The sequence below is a fragment of the Ornithorhynchus anatinus genome, chromosome 1 (assembly GCF_004115215.2).
Source record: "Ornithorhynchus anatinus isolate Pmale09 chromosome 1, mOrnAna1.pri.v4, whole genome shotgun sequence".
NCBI classification, from domain to species: domain Eukaryota; kingdom Metazoa; phylum Chordata; class Mammalia; order Monotremata; family Ornithorhynchidae; genus Ornithorhynchus; species Ornithorhynchus anatinus.
In genome coordinates, this window is record NC_041728.1 from 108,118,805 (window position 1) to 108,137,208 (window position 18,404).

Below are 18,404 nucleotides of genomic sequence, written 5' to 3' on the forward strand. Positions count from 1 at the left end.
CTGTGTCCAACCTGATTAGCTTGCATCTACCCCAACATTTACTACAGTGCCTGGTACATAGTAAGTGCTTAACAAATATCATAAAGGAAAAATTACATCCCAAGAGCTTCTCGTGTTAGCAGACCGAGGTCAAATAATTTCCTGTCAGGCACTTTGTCATTTATTACAAGTTTTTATCAGAAATGGATTGGACAATCCGGGATTGATGTGGGGGACTGATATAGCTCTCAACCCCTGAACTCCAACCGGGAAAAAGAGTAGATCAGTTTATATCATCAGTCTATTTTTAGGATTCCCGGCTGTTGTCATCTTGAGGGGCAGCATATGGACAGAGCAAGGCACCACTTAAACCAAAATCATATCACAGTGAGCATCCACTGGGCCAATTGAATTTGAAACCTATTGAGGAAAAAGCACTTTCTGACTAGTCTCCCCCTAAACCCAGCCTATTACTTGGTTTCTCACCAAACCTATGGCAGAAAGATGTGAACCTCCTGGATCCAAGAAGATACGTCAGACCAGTAAACCCTGTCACCACAATCTGAACAGCAGAGGGGCACAGGGAGAGGGTCTCCTAAAACCTAAGGCTGGGACTTCAAATCAGTCGATCAGTGGTATTTTTTTAAGTGCTTACTGTGTGCAGAGCACTGTACTAAGCACATAGGAGAGCAGGACACAACAGAGTTGGTAGACACATTCCCTGCCCTCGACAAGCTTACAGCCTAGAGGGGGAGACAGACATTAATAGAAATAAATTAGGGCTATGTCCATAAGTGCTGTGGGACATTTCTTAGGTTTCTAGACTACCAGAGGGAATCAGCTCCACTGCAGATGCAGCTGTGTACTGCTAGCCTCCCTTCTAACCTCCCAAGATATTGGTCTCCATGATTAAACACAGCACTACATGCCCATGCCAACAGCCCGGTCACCCCCTCCACACTTGTCTTGCCCATCCCACTTGCAGAAGCATTGGGGGAGGGAGGGGAACAGAGAAACAGTCATCTTATCTGCTGGCTTCCTGAAATGCTTTATGCAATGCCACAGACCCAGAGAGGACTGGAAAACAGCCCAACCTAGTGGGAAGAGCGTGGACCTGATAAACAGATGACCTGGATTCTAATCCCGGCGCTGCCACTTGTCTGCCGTGTGACCTTTGGAAAGACACTTCACTTCTCTGGGCCTCAGTTCCCTCATCTATAAAGTGGGGATTAAGACTGTGAGTCCTGTGTGGGACAGAAACCGTGTCCAACCTGATTCTTTTATGTATCTACTCCAGTGCTTAGTTCGGTGCCTGGCACATAGTTAACAAATACCATTAAACAATAAAAAAAAGTGGTCTTGTGAAAGTCCAGATACCAGCACTCCAGTAGGCTATCATCAAGTAAGTTTTCTGCTTCTTCCTCAGAAGGGGAAAGTAGTAAGAGATGGCCAGAGCATACTTCTACCCCCAGTGTGTCGGTCTACAGAGCGGACACTAAGCATCCCCAGCACTTGCATTATAGCTGAAGCTTACTGAATATTGTCACTAAAACATAATGCTGTTTTACTCTATCATCATCCCTGCTTCTTTATTTTTTTATTTCATCTTTCCGCAGGGTCTGTTGCAACCCCCTCCTGACTTCACGCTTAGATTTGTGGGCAACTTTGGGGAACGGGGACCATATCTCTATCTCTGTTCTTCTTTCCCAGTGCTGGGGACAGTGCTATGCATGCAATAGGCACCTAATGAATACTCTCACGATTCCTTCTATTTTGATCCACCTTCCGCCTAGCAGTTGAATACATGAACAAAAAGTGTCAGGCATGTTCCCTCAGGAAGAATGATACAAGTTTTAGGTTACTGCAAGAGATATGTTGAATGGCATCTCCCTAAATCTTGGTTGATTAGGCTATGGGATTCAGGGCGATAAGGAAGTTATTCCTTTTAACACAAAAGGTAAGAGCAAAGTGAAATTCAAGAGCTCTTGAAGGGGAAAAAGAGAGTTAGCCGGGATCTAAGGAGGAAGCCAGCTGAAACAAATGCGGGAGGAGGAAAAGTGAATCACAACAGAAACACTTCTGAAAAGTTTGGCTGACCCTCCCTTTGTAGAACTCCCCGTGGAAACATTTTCTACTCATTACCTACTGGGCCCGGGCAGGCCAATCCAGACTAATGAACAGCTCCGTGGGAGAGATGATGTCGATAGTGATGAATCTGGTCAGAAAGATTCTCTCTTCCGGGCCATTCTGAGCCCAGCCTGGGCTGGGTGGTTAATGGGAAGGGAGCCCAGGTAACTGGCCATTTGCTTGGGAATGATCATCCCCAAGGTTGCCCTGACTGGAATGGGAATCCTGAACCTCCAGGGAGGATCATCCCAGAGTAAACAGGCCTAGCGAAGTCAAAGGAATAACGCCTCAGGCCAGGGTCCCGAACTCTTGTAACCTTATCCCGCCACGTCACTAAATTTCAGCCCCACTCACCTTTCGGAAAAGTCCGAGTCTATAAACTCCCGAGGCCGTTTTCTGTCCCTAGGGAGAAGGAAAGAAAACATTTTTAAACTAAAACAAAAAAGCAACTTCATGGCTCGTTTGTTTTAAATGTTGCTCTCATATATCGCGATAACTGAGAGCTTAGTGAAGAGCACCTTTTAATCTGTCTCTATTCCTACCTGGGTGAAATTAAACAGAAAACTGGACCCAAAATTAAAATATAAGCCAAGGGACAGAAGAATGCATTTTCAGTTTACCAGCCTCATTAAAATCAGGGTATTCATATTTACGTGAACCGTAACAATTGTACCCCAGATTCAAACTGTCAGGACAGACTATTCCCCAAGAATTCAAACATTTCTCAACGAGGGCCACTTATGGGAAACGAAGTGATATCTAGACACAACTCTCCTGGGTTCAACAAGATGTCAGAAGCTTAGAGCCAATTAGAAGGAGACCTGTCTCTGTACCAGGGAAATGATGGGCACAGGGAATAGAGAAATTTTCCAGATCAAGTCCAAACTTGATCTTACCTCCATCCCTTCCAACTCTAGAGTTTGGATTAGTCCTCATCCCCAACTTCATCTTTTCCAGCTCTCCAGCTGCTGTAAAGTCCAGAACTGTATCTTCAGGTAGGAGATTTATTCCATCCAAACCTAAGCAGTTTCCAGTTAGTTGGCTGCTTTGGCCACGCAAGAACTAGGGGCTCATTTGACTCCATGGTACTGCTATCACACCAGGCCAGAGAGGAAGAGGAGGTTGTTGAGTTGAGCAATCACACCCAGGCTCTATGCAAAGCAGGGCCTCGGGGAAGCTGCCCTCCCCACCCACTACCAAAGCTGGCATGTGGTATTTTGGAAGTCACGCTAGAAACCCTCCAGATGACGCTAAAGTAGCTGTGGGAGTGGAGGAAATGAGGGCGATCTTTAGGACCAGCCTTGTTACCAGGGTGAGGCTCTACTCTGCTCCACTGCACTGCTACCCAAGAAGTAGAGTGGCCTAGTGGACAGAGCAGAGGCCCGTGAGTCAGAAGGACCTGAGTTCGAATCCCAGCTCCGCCATTTGTCTGCTGTGTGACCTTGGGCAAGTTACTTCACTTCCTCTATGCCACAGTTCCGTCCTCTGTCAAATGAGGATTACGACTGTGTGCCCCAGGTGGGACAGGGACTGTGTCCAACCTGATTACCTTGAGTTCACCTCAGTGCTTAGAACAGTGCCTGGTAGAGAGTAAGGGCTTAATAAATGCCATTATTATTATTTTTTATTATTATTATTAGGTTTGGACTTCAGCCCCGTGACAGAGGGGTCCCTCCCACCACGTTACCCACCGTAACAGAATTAGGGGTGGTGGAGAAGAAAGACAGGGTGGGTGGCCTTAAACAGAGACAGTTGGTGAGACTATGGAGTTGCTCCTGCTATTGGGAAAATATATAGCTTCAGCGGTGTCGTGCTCTCATTCTCCCCAGAGAGCGGGGTTATTAATTCCTCCTAGAAAAAAAGCACCAACCCAGTACATCTAGGTAGCTCTGTCTCCCCCAAAACGAGACACACAGAAGTCACAAAGCAGGTAAGTGGCTGAGCTGAGATTAGAACCCGGGTTTTGTGACTCCCAGACTTGTGTTCTTTCCACTGGGCCACACTGCTTCTCTTCCCATTTTGAAGTCTAGAAAATAGGGACTTAATGCAAGCTTATCAGGTCTATGGGGGCTTAACTGGACCATTTATAAGCTGTTACGCTGAATTAAGACCTGAATATTTGAGTAGCTGCAAAAAAATTGTTGGCAACTGTTTTGGCAAAAGATATAAATTTTTCATGTAGAAGATCAACATTTCCTCAATAGCCTCCAGAATGAATTATCTTATATTATCTTCTCTCCAGCTAAATACTGGTTCACGAATCCTGAATCTTTAAGAACTAAATACTCTAGATCCTATTCTGCAAAACCATAAACTTAAAAAGCTCTACCTCATGATATCCATAATTGCATTTTCATGTGTGTTCTCTTGTAAGGGAGTTCAAATAAAATTTAAAGTCCTGAAGACCAAATAAAAAACATCTACCAAATATTATGGAAAAATAAAATTCACCTAAGATACTGAAAATCCTTGAAAGCTTAAAAATAATTTCTTCAGGCATGAGAAAGAAGTCTTCTCTTGTCCACTCCTAGTCTGCTAGTCCGTAAGTTCATTGTAAGCAAGGAATGTATCTACCAACTCTATTACACTGTACTCTCCCAAGCGTTCATTACAGTGCTCAGCACACAAGTTCTCAATAAATACTATTGATTGATTGATTGATTGACAGTCTTTCAGAGCTTGAAAACAGATGTGAGCTTGGTAGGCCCATAAGGATAACTTCTGAAAAGGAATGTGGGGATTTACAAAACTGCAGATGGGCAAGAGGAAATAAAATAATATACCAAATTTTGTATTTACACTTTCCTCCAAAGAGCTCAGAGCCCCATATCAACCTTAATTCTCATAACATCCCACGATAATTAGGCCCGGCAGGGCAGGGCAGGGGGAACGGAACCCAGAGTGGTGAGCTGACTCACCCTGGCAGCCAAAGGGAGAGTGGGGATTGAAGCTGGGGCTTCTGATTCTAATCCCAGGCTCTTGCAAACTTTTGTACTTTGCCGCCTAGGGACTACACTTCGGCTGACACGCCTAGCCACAGTGCTGGATTTTGTCTTCAAAGGTTCTACTGGTTCCGAAAGCGCACTGCATTGTAACCTTTTACCTCTCTGGGTTGAAGTACATATCCTGAACATATCATGAAGGACATGATTGGCGGGGACGTGAGTGTCAATGCCGCTGCACTAACCACTAGTCACAGAATCCATGCCTTTGGGCAGGTCTTCCATCCACAGGACTCAGAATGAGCCTCGTCCGCCATTTTCAATGGAAACTGAAAAGCATCATCATGCCCCACTTTAAAGGGAGAGAAGGAGCATGGCCTAGCAGACAGAGCTTAGGCCTGGGGGTCAGAAGAACCTGGGTTCTAATTCTGGCTTCACCGCCTGTCTGCTGGGTGTTCTTTGGGCAAGTCACTTAACTTCTTTAGGTCTCAGTTACCTCGTCAGTAAAACGGGGATTAAAACTGTGAATGCCGTGTGGGACAGGGACCACATCCAACCTGATATGCTTGGATCCACCCCAATGCTTAGTACAGTGCCTGGCACAGAGTAAGTACTTAACAAATACTATTTTAAAAAAAGAAGTCACGCAGAAGATCGAGTATGGAAATGGAAGTCAAAGGCAAGACCAGCTGCTGTACCACATATTTGCTGAGTGACTTTAGAGAAGTAACCTCACTACTCAGGACATCAGGCATGGCACCACACAACTAACCTCCCGGTTGAATCTGGACTAACAAAGGGGTTGGGTTCACAGGGAAGAGTTCTGCGTTATGAGATTATTTTCATGGTGATGTGGGGGATGGATTCTTTACTGACTTAGATGAACTGGAAGTTGAAAATGCAAAAGTAGCCGTTTTTCACAATTCTGACTGTGCACCCCATGTGGGACAGGGACTGTGCCAACCAAATTATCTTTTATTTAGCCTAGTACCTGCTACCTAAGTGAGAGGTTAACAAATACCAACATTCTTATTATTATTATTATTTTGGATGAGGAACTGTATTTTCAGAAATGTAAATCCTGCGAACCATCCTAAGTCCAAGGCTTAGGGACTGAGAAGCATCAGGTCTGAGCTAATGATGGACAGAATGGATTCTGCCTTGCCCTTTGTGTTAGCTTTTGGGGCGAATCTGGGTCTGGGGTTCAGTGGCAGTTGTACTTGAGGACACTGCTACCTGCAGAAAGGGATTTGATCTCTTAACAGGCAGGCAGAGGGTTGGAAGCCCGTGGTGTGACCAGCTATTCCTTCCGTGCGGCAACCTAAACCGAGGCTGTGGCTTCGGTGTCGGAGCTACCCCTTGGTCTGCCTGACGCTTCAATCCAATCCCGATCACTCTGTGCCATCTTCCACTAGGCCACGCTCTGCTCATGGGAAGCGGGCCACTTCCCCTCAGGAAAAGGCAGTGGGGATGACTGGCAGTGGGGAATGGGGCCCGGACAATGCATATCAAGCTGACTGAGCCAAACTGCGTTTCAGGGCTCTCTATGCAAGGCCACTGCAAGCTTTCACAAGGAACATATGGTGCTCCAAATTCTGGGGGAGACAGGGGGTTAATTCAGTACAAAGTATCATAGAATGAGGAATCTTTGCGAGGGCTTGAATAACACCACATTTCTTAGAGCCCATGCAAACAGATTAGACAATATTTTCCTCTAATGAAAAATAAGAATATCAGAGAGGAAAAATTCCAAACTTAACCTTGGGCTAGTTCATGTTATGGGTGAGCGATTCCTGCTCTAAGCATCTTCGGTCTAAAGACATGAAATATGCCTGGCTAAATTAACTTTATAATTTGAATCAATCACTATCTACTGAGTGTTTACTGTGTGCAGAGCACTGCACTAAAGGCTTGGGAGAGGACAACACAAGAGCTGGTAGACACGTTCCCTGGCCTCAAGGAATTTACAATCTGGTGGGGGAGAGATATTGAAATGAATGAAAGTTAAGGGAAACAGCAGAGTAGGGGAAACAGCAGAGTATAAGGATATATGTGCTGTGGGAAGGGTTGAGTATCAAAGTGCTTAGGCGGTTCAGACTCAAGTGACACAGAAGGGAGGGAAAGTGGATTGGGGAAATGAGAAATTAGGCAGGGAAGGCTTCTTGGAGGAGTCACTATTTTAGTAAGGCCTTTTTTTTCCAGAGAAGCAGTATGGCTAAGTGTAAAGAGCACGGGCCTGGGAGTGAGAGGACCTGCGTTCTAATCCTGGCTCTGCCACACGTCTGCTGTGTGGCCTTGGGCAAGTCACTTAACTTTTCTGTGCCTCAGTTTCCTCATCTGAAAAATGGGGTTGTGAAAACCGACTCCCTCCTATTCAGATTGTGAGCCCCAGTATGGGACAGGGACTGTCTCCAAAATGATTATCTTGTATCTACCCCAGGGCTTAGCAGAGTGCTTGGTACACAGTAAATGTTTATCAAGTACATTATAAGATAATAATGATAATAATAATGATAATTATAATAATGATAATAAGAAGCACTATGGTCTAATGGATAGAACACAGGCCTGGGAGTCAGAAGGATCTGGGTTCTAATCCCAGCTCCTCCACTCGTCTGCTGTGTGACCTTGGGCAAGTCACTTTACTCTTCTGGGCCTGTCACTTCACTTTTCTGGGCCTCGGTTACTTCATCTGTAAATGGAGATTACGACTGTGCGCCCCATGTGGGCCAGGGACTGCGTCCAACCCGATTAATCTGTATCTACCCCAGAGCTTAATACAGTGACTGGCACATTGTAAGCACTTAACAAATACCTGAAAAAATGAGTAAGGCTTAGAAGATGGGGAGAGCGGTGATCTGTCGTATATGGAAGGGGAAAGAGGTCCAGGCGGGAAGGAGGATGTGAGCAAGGGGCTGACGCTGACAGAGGCGAGAGAGAGGGGACAGTGAGTAGGTAGGAATTAGAAGAGCAAAGTGTGTGGGCTAGGTTGTGGTGGGGGAGGAGAGAGGATAGGTAAGGGGGGCGGGGGGAGAGAGAGTGAGTTGCCTGAATATCTCAAAACTCTGACCCTTTCTGGGAGCGGGCCCTCCTAGAACGGGGAAGAGAAGTCAGAAAAGCCAGCTTCCGTTCACTGGGCCCGAGCTCTCTTGGACAAGTGGTAAATGAGAAGATGACTCACCGGTAAGAGACAAAGTTACTGAGAGGAAGGTACTGCCTTAGGTTAATTACACAAATGTGTTCCTGCCTTTTTCTTGCTCTTGGTGTGCTTTCACAAGCCCACGTATAAAAGGGGAGGCAACATGAACCTGGGTGAAGTCACTCCTGCATGTTGTTTCACATTTCAGACATAAGAAAGGCTGGTGGTTCTAAAGGGAACACACCCCTCGGAGCTGCACAGGCCTCAGGGAAATCGCTGCCAAACCAGGAGACGAGGACACATAAGGCAAAGTCAGAGCTAGGATGCCAGACCAAAATGGCCTCCTTGACCTTGAAATTCCGCAACGGTAATCCACGAGCACCTTACCCTGGAACCCAGCTGGTGGCTTCTGTTATGTGCGTCTGAGTGACCATCGCGGGCGCTGGGGTATATGGACTCCCAATCAGAACAGTCCCTGAACCGGTTAGTCTCTGTGGTGTGCTTATGATCTGCAAAAATTAGGAAGAAAATAACACTCCTAAAACATTCCAAATACCACACTCGAATGGAGCTTCATGGTCACCAGGGCTGGACGCTGCCTCCCCCGGGAGGGGAAAACCTGCCCATTGAAAAGGCCCTTCGCCAGGACTGCTATAGTTGAGGCAACACCTAAGGTTCAATTGTCGCTTTCACCTTGAAACACGCGAGCGGGCGCTCTGAGCCTAAACTGGGCAGACTGCAAGTTTCGGCAAGTGATAGGCGAACCTGGAAGTTCTGCAATCCTGGAAGATTTACTCTGCAACCAACAAAGTCATAAAAATCAGAAGAAGAAAAGCTTTTCTCTAGAATTGCGCAACCTGATTATTGCACAAATCACCTTCCCAGACCTAAGGTGATGTGAAACTGAGTTTCTGCGGATAAAACGTACGATTCGCCGAGGCCTGGATGGTATATTTTTAATATGAGAGCTTCGCATGGTTAAAAACAACTCTGAACGAAATAACAAATGGTAGTGAAAAGCTGATTAGAGAGAAGAGACTGGGCATGCACAAACCAAATACGAACACTGCCCCGGGCCACCCGATTATTCCACTAACCCTACGGATTCTGGTATTGGAAGAGTGGGGGTCTTCTAGCTGTCTGGGCTCTTCACCCCTAGACGTTAGGGGCTGGTTTGGAACAGTCCTGAGGCCCATCAGTAGTGGTCACCCATCTGGAGCAGTTGGCTACCATTAGTGGTCTAATGTAGGTCTGCCCCAGAGGATTAGACAAGAGGCCTGACTCCCCACCCCACCACGGGCAATAATGCAACAATGGCAGTGGTGGGCATGAACCACTCCCCCTTCCCGCGGCTGTCCCACACTCAAAGCTTGGATGGCATACTGTCTTTCTGGAGAGTGGCAGAGCAGCTCCTTTTGCCTCGCACTTGCCTCAAAGAATCCCTCACCACCACCGGGCATCTTCTCTCCCAAAGAATCACTGACCCTTCGTATCCCTTAGGCTGAGCTGACTCCGGCCCCACCAGGGGACTACGTGGCCCTGGACATCTGGACTGGACCAAGGCAGCCTGGCCCCAGGACCGCAAGCTCCCCCAGGATCCCAAGTGCACTGGGATTAGGACTGAACCAGAGTCTTAGTTCTTTCTACTCGCATTAAGAGGGTGGGCAGGGGGAGGGAAAGGAGCACACACTAACTGAGTCTTCTGGAGGAGGACCTGAGGTGAATCTCTGGACCAGAACCAAGAACCAGGCCAGTCGAAGCCAGAGGAAGACTCTCGTTACCCCCCATCCTCTTCCTCACTAAAAGGGACTTGGGTCAGTCCCAATCAGTCAATCAATCAACAGCATTTATCGAGGGCTTACTATTTGCAGAGGACTGTACTAAGCACTTGGGAGAGTACAACAGAGTTGGTAGACACGTTCCCTGCCCACCACAAGCTTACAGTCTAGAGGGGGAGACAGACATTAATATAAATAAGCTGAGGATATGTGCGAAAGTACTGTGGGGCTACCTAGTGCCCAAAGGGTACCGATCCAAGTGCTGAGGACGCAGAAGGGAGAGAGAGTCAGGGAAAAGAGGGCTTAACTGGGGAAGGCCTCTTGGAGATGTGACCTTAATAAGGCGTTGAAGATGAAGAGAGTGGTGGTCTGGCGTATATGGAGGGGGAGGGAGGTCCAAGCCAGAGAGAGGACACTGGAAAGGGGCTGGAAGAGAGAGACAAGATCGAGGCCCAGGAAATAAGCTGGAGCTAGAAAAGCCAAGTGTGTGGGCTGGGCTGAAGTAGGAAATCAGTGAGTTAAGGAGGGATGGGGCAAGGTGATTGAGTGATTTAAAGCCAATGGTACAGAGTTTCTGTTTGATGTGGAAGTGGATGGGCAATCACTGGAGATTCTTGAGGAGTGGGAAGACGTGGGTTGAACTTTTTTTAGAAAAATGATCAGGGAAGCAGAATGAAGTATGGAATGGAGTGGGCAGAAATAAGAGGCAGGAAGGTCAGCAAGGAGGCCGATGTGGGAATCAAGCGAGATAGGATAAGTGCTTGGATTAACGTGGTAGCAGTTCGGATGGAGAGGAAAGGGCAGATTTTAGTGATGACGTGAAGGTGGAACTGACAGTATTTGGTGGCAGACAATACGTGGGTTGAATGAGAGAGCTGAGTCGAGGAGAACGCCAAGGTTACGAGCTTGTGAGACAGGGAGGGTACTGGCATTATCTACAGTGACGGGAAAGAGACGGGGAGGACAGGGTTTAGGTGGGAAGATAAAGGAGCTCTATTTTGGACAAATTTAGTTTGAGGTGTCGGCGGGACATTCAGGTAGAGATGTCCTGAAGGCAGGAAGCAATGCAAGACTGTAGAGAAGGAGAGAGATCAGGGCTGGAGATGTAGATTTGGGAATCATCCTCACAGAGATGATAGTTGAACTTTAGGGAGCGAATGAGTTCACCAGGCTGTGCGTGTAGATAGCGAATAGAAGAGGACCCAGAATGGAGCCTTGAGGGACCCCCACTGTCAGAGGGCGGGAGGCAGAGAAGGAGCCTGCAAAAGAGGCTGAGAAGGGGCAGTCGGAGAGTTAGGAGAATCAAGAGAGGCCAGTAACAGTGAAGCCAAGGTTGGATAGAATTTCAAAAAGGGGTGAACCCAAGGAGTCATCCAGACCCAGCAGGATTCATGGATGCCCAAATCAGGCAGCTGGGCCATTTGCCATATCAGATCAGTTGGGATTGTCCCTCATCCCCCAGGTGCCAACTTTTCATTTTGAGTGAAATGAAAGGGGATGGAAAAGAAGCATGAGAGATGGGCCTCGGGAGACAGAAAGATTAGCTGTTGGGTCTAATGATAATAATAATGATAATAACTGTGGTATTTGTTAAGCGCTTACTATGTTCCAGGCACTGTACTAAGTACTGGAGTGGATTTAACCAAATTGGGTGGACATGGTCCCTGTCCCACATGGGGCTTACAGTTTCAATCCCCATTTTACAGATGAGGGAACTGAGGCACAGAGAAGTAGAGTGACTTGTCAAGGTCACACAGCAGACAAGTGGCAGAGCCGGGATTAGAACTCATGACCTTCTGACTCCCAGGCCCGGGCTCTATCTACTATGCCATCCCCCAGATGGAAACACGTTTCGGTCACGGCCCCACGATCCCAAGGGGGCCGCCCCAAACATCTTTTTTTTTCTGTCATCCACCAGAGCCAATGACCAGATTGAGGTTCATTAGGAAGATTTTTTTTTTATGGCATTTGTTAAGCGCTCACTATGTGTCTGGCACTGTTCTAAGCACTGGGATAGATCTAAGGTAATCAGATTGGACAGTCCATGTCCCACGTGGGGCTCACAGTCTTAATCCCCATTTTACAAATGAGGTAACTGAGCCTCAGAGAAGTGAAGTGACTTGCCCAAGGTCACACAGCAGACAAGTGGCACCTGGGATTAGAAGCCATGTCCTTCTGACTCCTAGGCCTGTGCTCCATCCACTAAGCCAGGCTGCTTCTTGAGGGGTTACAGCTAGGCAATGCCTCACTAGGCAATGCCCAGAAGACCGCCACTCTGCTGTCCGATTCCATTTCAAACCAGGGACCAAAGACGAGAGTCTATTGGAAGGATTCGGGGGGAGGGGGCAGTACCTGGGGCCAATGGCCTTTTCCGAGTGTAAACAAGCTCCGACAAATGAACCCTTTCACTCTAACCACATTTCTGCTCCTATCGATATTGCAAGGAAGAGTGGTGGTGCGAAAGAATAAGAGAAACCGCTCCCGACCTTAAGTTTCAACTAACCCGATCCAGATGGCCTTGTCAAATGCACCGGACCACTGGTTTTCCAGTCAGGCACTAAGCCCCGGGAACATTCCTTCCACATTTTTGCCCAGTTTGGCGGTTTCCTTAGGTTAGTTATCTTTAACGTGAATTTGTCTGCGGATTCTTCTCCCAACTTGTTTTTTGCAACGGAACACACAAGTTAGCACAAAGTCACAACATCCTGCCCAGGCTTGAAAAACACTTCATTGTGCAGGTGGGAACTGGGAGAGGGGAGAAGACAAGTTTACCAGCCAGCACACTTGAGAGTCTCAGTGGATCGGAATCACTGCTGTGAGAAAATAACTCGAGGGCATTTGCTATTGGAAGGGCGATAACTGAACTTCACCTTAAATGCGGGCTGAGGGTGGCGGGAGGCAGAGGCAGACGGCTGTGGTCTCGGTTTACCTTCAGGCTACTGTACTGACTATAACAGCCATCATCAAAGCAGACTAGAGGGAGAAATTGAAAAAAAGCAGATCAAAATCGGTCCCTTGGTCGAAGAGAGCCGTTCCATTTCCCATTGGCAGGCCGACTCCCTTGTATTTCCCAATACAAAATCGAGTGATTGCGGTGGCGGTGGCTGGGAGGAGTGAAGGTGTGGCATGCTTCAAACAAATGCTGATTGTGCACCGGGTCAGAAGGAAGTTCTGGGGTGGGTGGAGAGGAGATTTACTGGGGGCCTAAATATCAAAGTCGAGATGAGACCAGATTAGAAGGAGCCCCTGCCACTAATGGGGAAGAGACCTGGGGCGAGGGTAAGGCCACAGGAACCTTGGCACAACTTGAGGGAAACGGTTTGGTTTTTAAGGCACAGATTCAAACTGTCCCTTTAAGGGTGGGTCCACCCTAGACCAAAAATTCACTCTGGGGCCCCTGAAATCATTGGTTTGGCTCTCCAGTCCAAAGTCTTGAACTACACATGGAAATTCTTCATGCATTCAGAATGGGAGCACAGGTCTGGGAGTCGGAAAAACCCGGGTTCTAATCCCAGCTCTACCACTTGTCCACTCTGCGACTTTGGGCAAGTCACTCCACTTCTCTGTGCCTCAGTTACCTCACCTGTGAAATGGGGATTAAGACCGTAAGTCCCACGTGGGACGTGGACTGTGTTCACCCCGATTACCTCGATCTACCCTAGCGCTTGGAATACTGCTTGACACATAGTAAGCGCCTAACAAAAACCACCATAATAGAGGGTTTATCTCTCATATATTTTATTTGGGGGCCAGGGGAGAGAAAGAGAGATGGCTACATTTCTCAACTATAAGATCACTGTGAGCAGGGAACATGTCTACTAATGGTGTTGTAGTATACTCCCCAAAGTGCTTAGTATAGTGCTCTGCACACCGTAAGTGCTCAATACCATTAACTGATAGATTGATCTTTCACTCAAAGACACCAGTGATGGTGAAATTCACCTATTGATGCAGGGGTAAACACCCAAAATGCACATCCTGAATCATCGGGATAGCTCAGCGAAATGGACTTGCTTGGTATGAAATACCAGAAAATATAGATTTACACACAGAGATTCATACAAAAGCGGGTGTTCATTAACAGGCATTAGCAGGGATCATTTTAGTCCACTTGTTTAAAACCGCTGGAGAGAAATTCAAAACAATACCAATACAATGTTGGAAGGGGAGGGGGCCTGTTGGAAGGTTTTGTCCAGAGTGACTCAGGCTAAGAGGCAGTTTTGTCTACATCCTGTTATTTGCTGCTCGTGAACACTCAGGAGGGTCTGCAATGGGCAGGTGGGGTTTGCTGAGCAGGGGGTTGAGGAGAGAGTGCGCACTGCTTCAGGCCTAATCCTGCAGCCCCCAACGAATGACGCAGAGGAGGTAGCATACAGACCCCCAACCCCACGAGCTCCATGTTCCCAGCCATCCTGGAACCCTGGGGTCAGCACGGCTATATCAGGGGACACTGCCACTCCTGTCCCACCATCCGCTGCCAACGTGGTACCTCCAGGCAGAACCCAGAGCCTAGACTGTGTGGTTAAGTGGCCAGAGGTCGGGCCTGGGAGTCGGAAGGGCATGGGTTCTAATCCCACTTTCACCACATCTGCTGTGTTACCTTGGGTGAGTCACTTCACTTCTCTGGGTCTCGGTCCCCTCATCTGTAAAATGGGGATTAAGAATGTGAGCCCCACGTGGGACAGGGACTGTGTCTAACCTGAGTAACCTGTATCTACCCCAGTGCTTACAACAGTGCTAGGCATATGGTAAGTGCTTAACGAGTATCATTATTAATCATTATTATTATTAGACTGGCTGGCACTACTGCTGGCAATGGGACTGTAGGGGTCAAGGTGGTGAAGAAGGGAAGGGAGGGGAAGGGAAAGGAAGGGAAACCAGCAGCACGGCCTGATGGAAAGCGCACGGGCCTGGGAGTCAGAGGACCTCGGTTCTAATCCTGTCTCTGCCTAACTTGCTGTGTGACCTTCGGCAAGTCGCTTAACCTCTCTGTGCCTCATGTCTCCCACTTTCCCTCCTACTTAGACTCTGAGCCCCATGCAGGACAGCGACTCTTTACAACCTAATTCATTTGTACCTATCCCAGTGCTTTATATGGTGTTCAACACCTAATAAGCGTTAACAAATACCATTTTAAAAAAAGGGAAATCAGCTGTCAATCGTGAGCACTCCTGGGCCAGCACGAGACAACGGTAGCTTGGGTCTGCAGTCTGGCCTCCACGAGCCTGGCTCTTCGGCATCCAGGAGATCCAGACTCATTCTGACCAAAATAGGTGGTTTCCAACCCATTCTGGGGATGGAAAATGAGGCGGGAACACTGGGCCGTGAGCCGATGGGCAGCCGGGACCAGCTGAGGCTCTCACTTCATATCCAATGACTGAGCGCTTCACCTGTTTCCTCATCAACTTCTCTGGTCAAGATGGAGGTGAAATGACAATGCTCCTGGACACGCCCGGTGGTGTTGCTGGACAATCCCCTCTAGACCGTAAACTCATGGTGGGCAGGGAATGGGTCTGTTGTATTGTTGTGCGGAGAGCAGCACGGCCCAGTGAAAGAGCCCGGGCCTGGGAGTCAGAGGACTTAGGTTCAATCATTCGTTCATCCGATTGTATTTATCGAGCGCTTTCTGTGTGCGAAGCCTTGTACTGAGCACTTAGGAGAGTACAATATAAATCCTGGCTCTGCCACACGTCTGTTTTGTGACCTTAGGCAGGTCATTTCCTTCTCTGTACCTCAGTTATCTCATCTGTAAAGCGGGGATTAAGACTGTCAGCCCCATGTGGGACCCGATTACCTTGTATCTACGCCTGTGCTTAGAACGGTGCTTGGCACACAGTAAACGCTTAACAAATACCTCTATTATTATTATTATACTCTCTCAAGTGCTTAGTACAGTGCCCTGCACACAGATATAAAATAAACACAAATGTCTGATGGATCGGTCCCCTCTTGAGAAATGCTGGGGCTCTGGGGCCTGGGAGAGGCGGAAGACGGATGGACCCAGCCCCGCGATAACACCTCATGGGCCAAAATACGATTCTTCCCATTTCCCCTTTTTACCCCAAACCACAATAGAAGCTCCCTGGACTCTACTTTACTCTCCCAAGCACTTAGTACAGTGATGTGCACCCACAGTGAGTGCTCGATAATACCACTGGATAACTTCTGATCATTCCAAACAAACTCTGTGACATCCAATTTGAGGTTTTTTCAATACCTTGTTGATCCTGCAAAGCGAACTGAGTGTGCTGGACCACCGGGCTATTTCCCCGGGGCCCGGTTCTTCTCTGAAGAAACAGTATTCCAGATTTCGACTAAGGGAACGGTCCCAGGGAAGCAAGGAACATTCCCGCAATCTCCGGGTTTGTCTTGGCTCCCGGACAGGCTGCAGAATTAACCAGACGGGGAAGGTGCGCTCATTCCCAGGACTGTTACCTAAGATTACTTTCGCATGACTGACATTCTTCCCTTTACATTATCAATAACTTGTCATGTTCTTGGCATTTAATGATCGCATTATGCCTGCAACAGCAGAGCTAGACCTCAGAGATGTTGCCCAGATACACTGTTTTTCTAACTTGACCTTTCTTATTGTGAGCTAGGAGGAGCGGAGCTGAGCCCGGCGCTGCGGCTTGCTTGGCTTGTGAACGCCGCCCGGCAGGGTGGAGGGAAAGGGGCAGAGAGGCGGCGGGGGGAGGAAGCCGTGAGGCCGAGTCGGAGGGGTTGGGGGGGAAAAGGCCCAGGAGAGGACCACTTGTGCAGAGTCAGGGCCGCGGCCAGATCGAGGGGAGGCCTGGGGGAGGGCAGCTCCTAAGCCCCGGCACTTCTGGGAGAGGTTCGGTCCTTGTAAGGCTGGCCGGGGAGCCGAGGGCGTTAAGAAGACTACGCGTACCAGAAGCCCTCTGGGCAGCGAGTGCTGCAGGGCTGCAACGGGAATAGCCTCCGCCTCCTCGGCCACCATCGGCACCACTCTGAGCTTCCCCCGGGCGGTGAGCCTGGGGACACTCCACTGGACGCAGAGGAGCAGAGGTGCTCTTAGTGAGGACAGAACCCTATTCCAACCAACGGCCCTAAGCGGAGCGATACAGAGGAGGAAGTCGGGAGGGAGAAAGAGCGGGAATGGTGGGAGCCTAGATCCCTGAGCCCTAATGGATAAGGAGGGCTGCCAGGATGGGGAGCAGGTCCAGTGCTCTGTCCACAGTAGGAGTTCAATAAATACCAATGCTTGATGGACAGATTAGCTGAAGGTTGCTGGGGTGCTGAGGGATCGAGTCAGTCCCCGGGGTCTTTCCGACCGTGGGAAAAAAACACCTCTCCTTGGATCTCGACTTCAACTCCCGATGCCCTTCACGACTCCCACTGGATTGGCTACTTAATAATAATAAAGATACTTGTTAAGCGCTTACTATGTTCCAAGCACCGTTCTAAACGCTAGGGTAGATACAAGGTAATCAGGTTGGACACAGTCCCCATCCTATGCAGGGCGCAGTTTCAATACCCATTTTACAGATGAGGGAACTGAGGTCCAGAGAAGTCAAGTGACTTGCCCAAGATCACACAACAGACAAGCGGCAGAGCCGGGATTAGAATCCATGACCTTCTGACTCCCAGGCCCATGCTTCATCCACTATACCATGCTGCTTCTATATGTATTTTGTGTGTGGCGGACTGTTTTTTTATTTTTCTAATGGAATTTGTTAAGCACTTACTATGTGTCAAGCACTATACTAAGCACTGGGGTTGATACCCAATAATCAGGTTGGACAAAGTCCCCGTCCCACATGGTGGTCACAGTCTAATTAGGAAGGAGAACAGGTACTGAGTCCCCATTTTACAGACGAGGTAACTGAGGCACAGAGAAGTGAAGTAATTGGCTCAAGATCACAGCAGACCAGTGGCAGAGTAGGATTAGAATCCAGATCCTCTTACCCACAGGCCCGTGCTCCTTCCATTAGGCCACGATGTCTCTGGATTTATTCTTTATTTCTGCAGAATCCTGGGTCACTGGAGGGGCTCCACGCCCCCAGATGCCAAGTTAGCTCTCTTCCTCTGCCCCTTGATCCCTTTTGTCCTTCTCTTCTTTCTCCCCTTCTGGAAAGAGTCTGCAGAGCATCGTGGCACTGTTCATTCTGCAGAGGCTGAGGCCTCTGGCCGTTACGTGCCACCCTCTGGGCTCATGCCTGGGAGAGTGGGCAGCTGCCCTGGAGTGTGTCTCCTCTCCCACTACTTGCCTGGGCTCACGGGCCTCTTGTCCCCTGCCCGTCTTTCTTTCTCCCCCACAAAGGTCTTCAGAGTACTGTCCCCACAGAAAAACTCTCCAACTCCCATTTAAAATCCCATCCTGGCTTTCGAGCTGTGGGTTGCAACTGGCTCAAGGAGTTTGGAAGGAGGCGGTGCTCTGCCTTCCCAGCAACCCTGTGGCGACGCCACTGACCAGCC

The 18,404-nt window shown here is 48.5% G+C and overlaps 1 protein-coding gene across 7 annotated transcripts in view; it reads right to left on the reverse strand.

Annotated features, from left to right (window-relative positions):
- The window catches only part of TFDP2 (transcription factor Dp-2), a 164,780-nt gene that overhangs the window by 28,313 nt on the left and 118,063 nt on the right, over positions 1-18,404 (reverse strand). For 6 of the 7 annotated variants that reach the window (XM_029063595.2, XM_029063602.2, XM_029063587.2 and 3 more), the window contains 2 exons: positions 8,575-8,696; positions 2,461-2,508 (listed from right to left, as the gene is read on the reverse strand). In XM_029063595.2, coding sequence (XP_028919428.1) covers positions 2,461-2,508; positions 8,575-8,696 — 170 coding nt within the window. Of the gene's footprint in view, positions 1-2,460; positions 2,509-8,574; positions 8,697-12,835; positions 12,939-18,404 lie in introns of all 7 variants that reach the window. The other variant, XM_029063622.2, reaches the window with a different exon arrangement.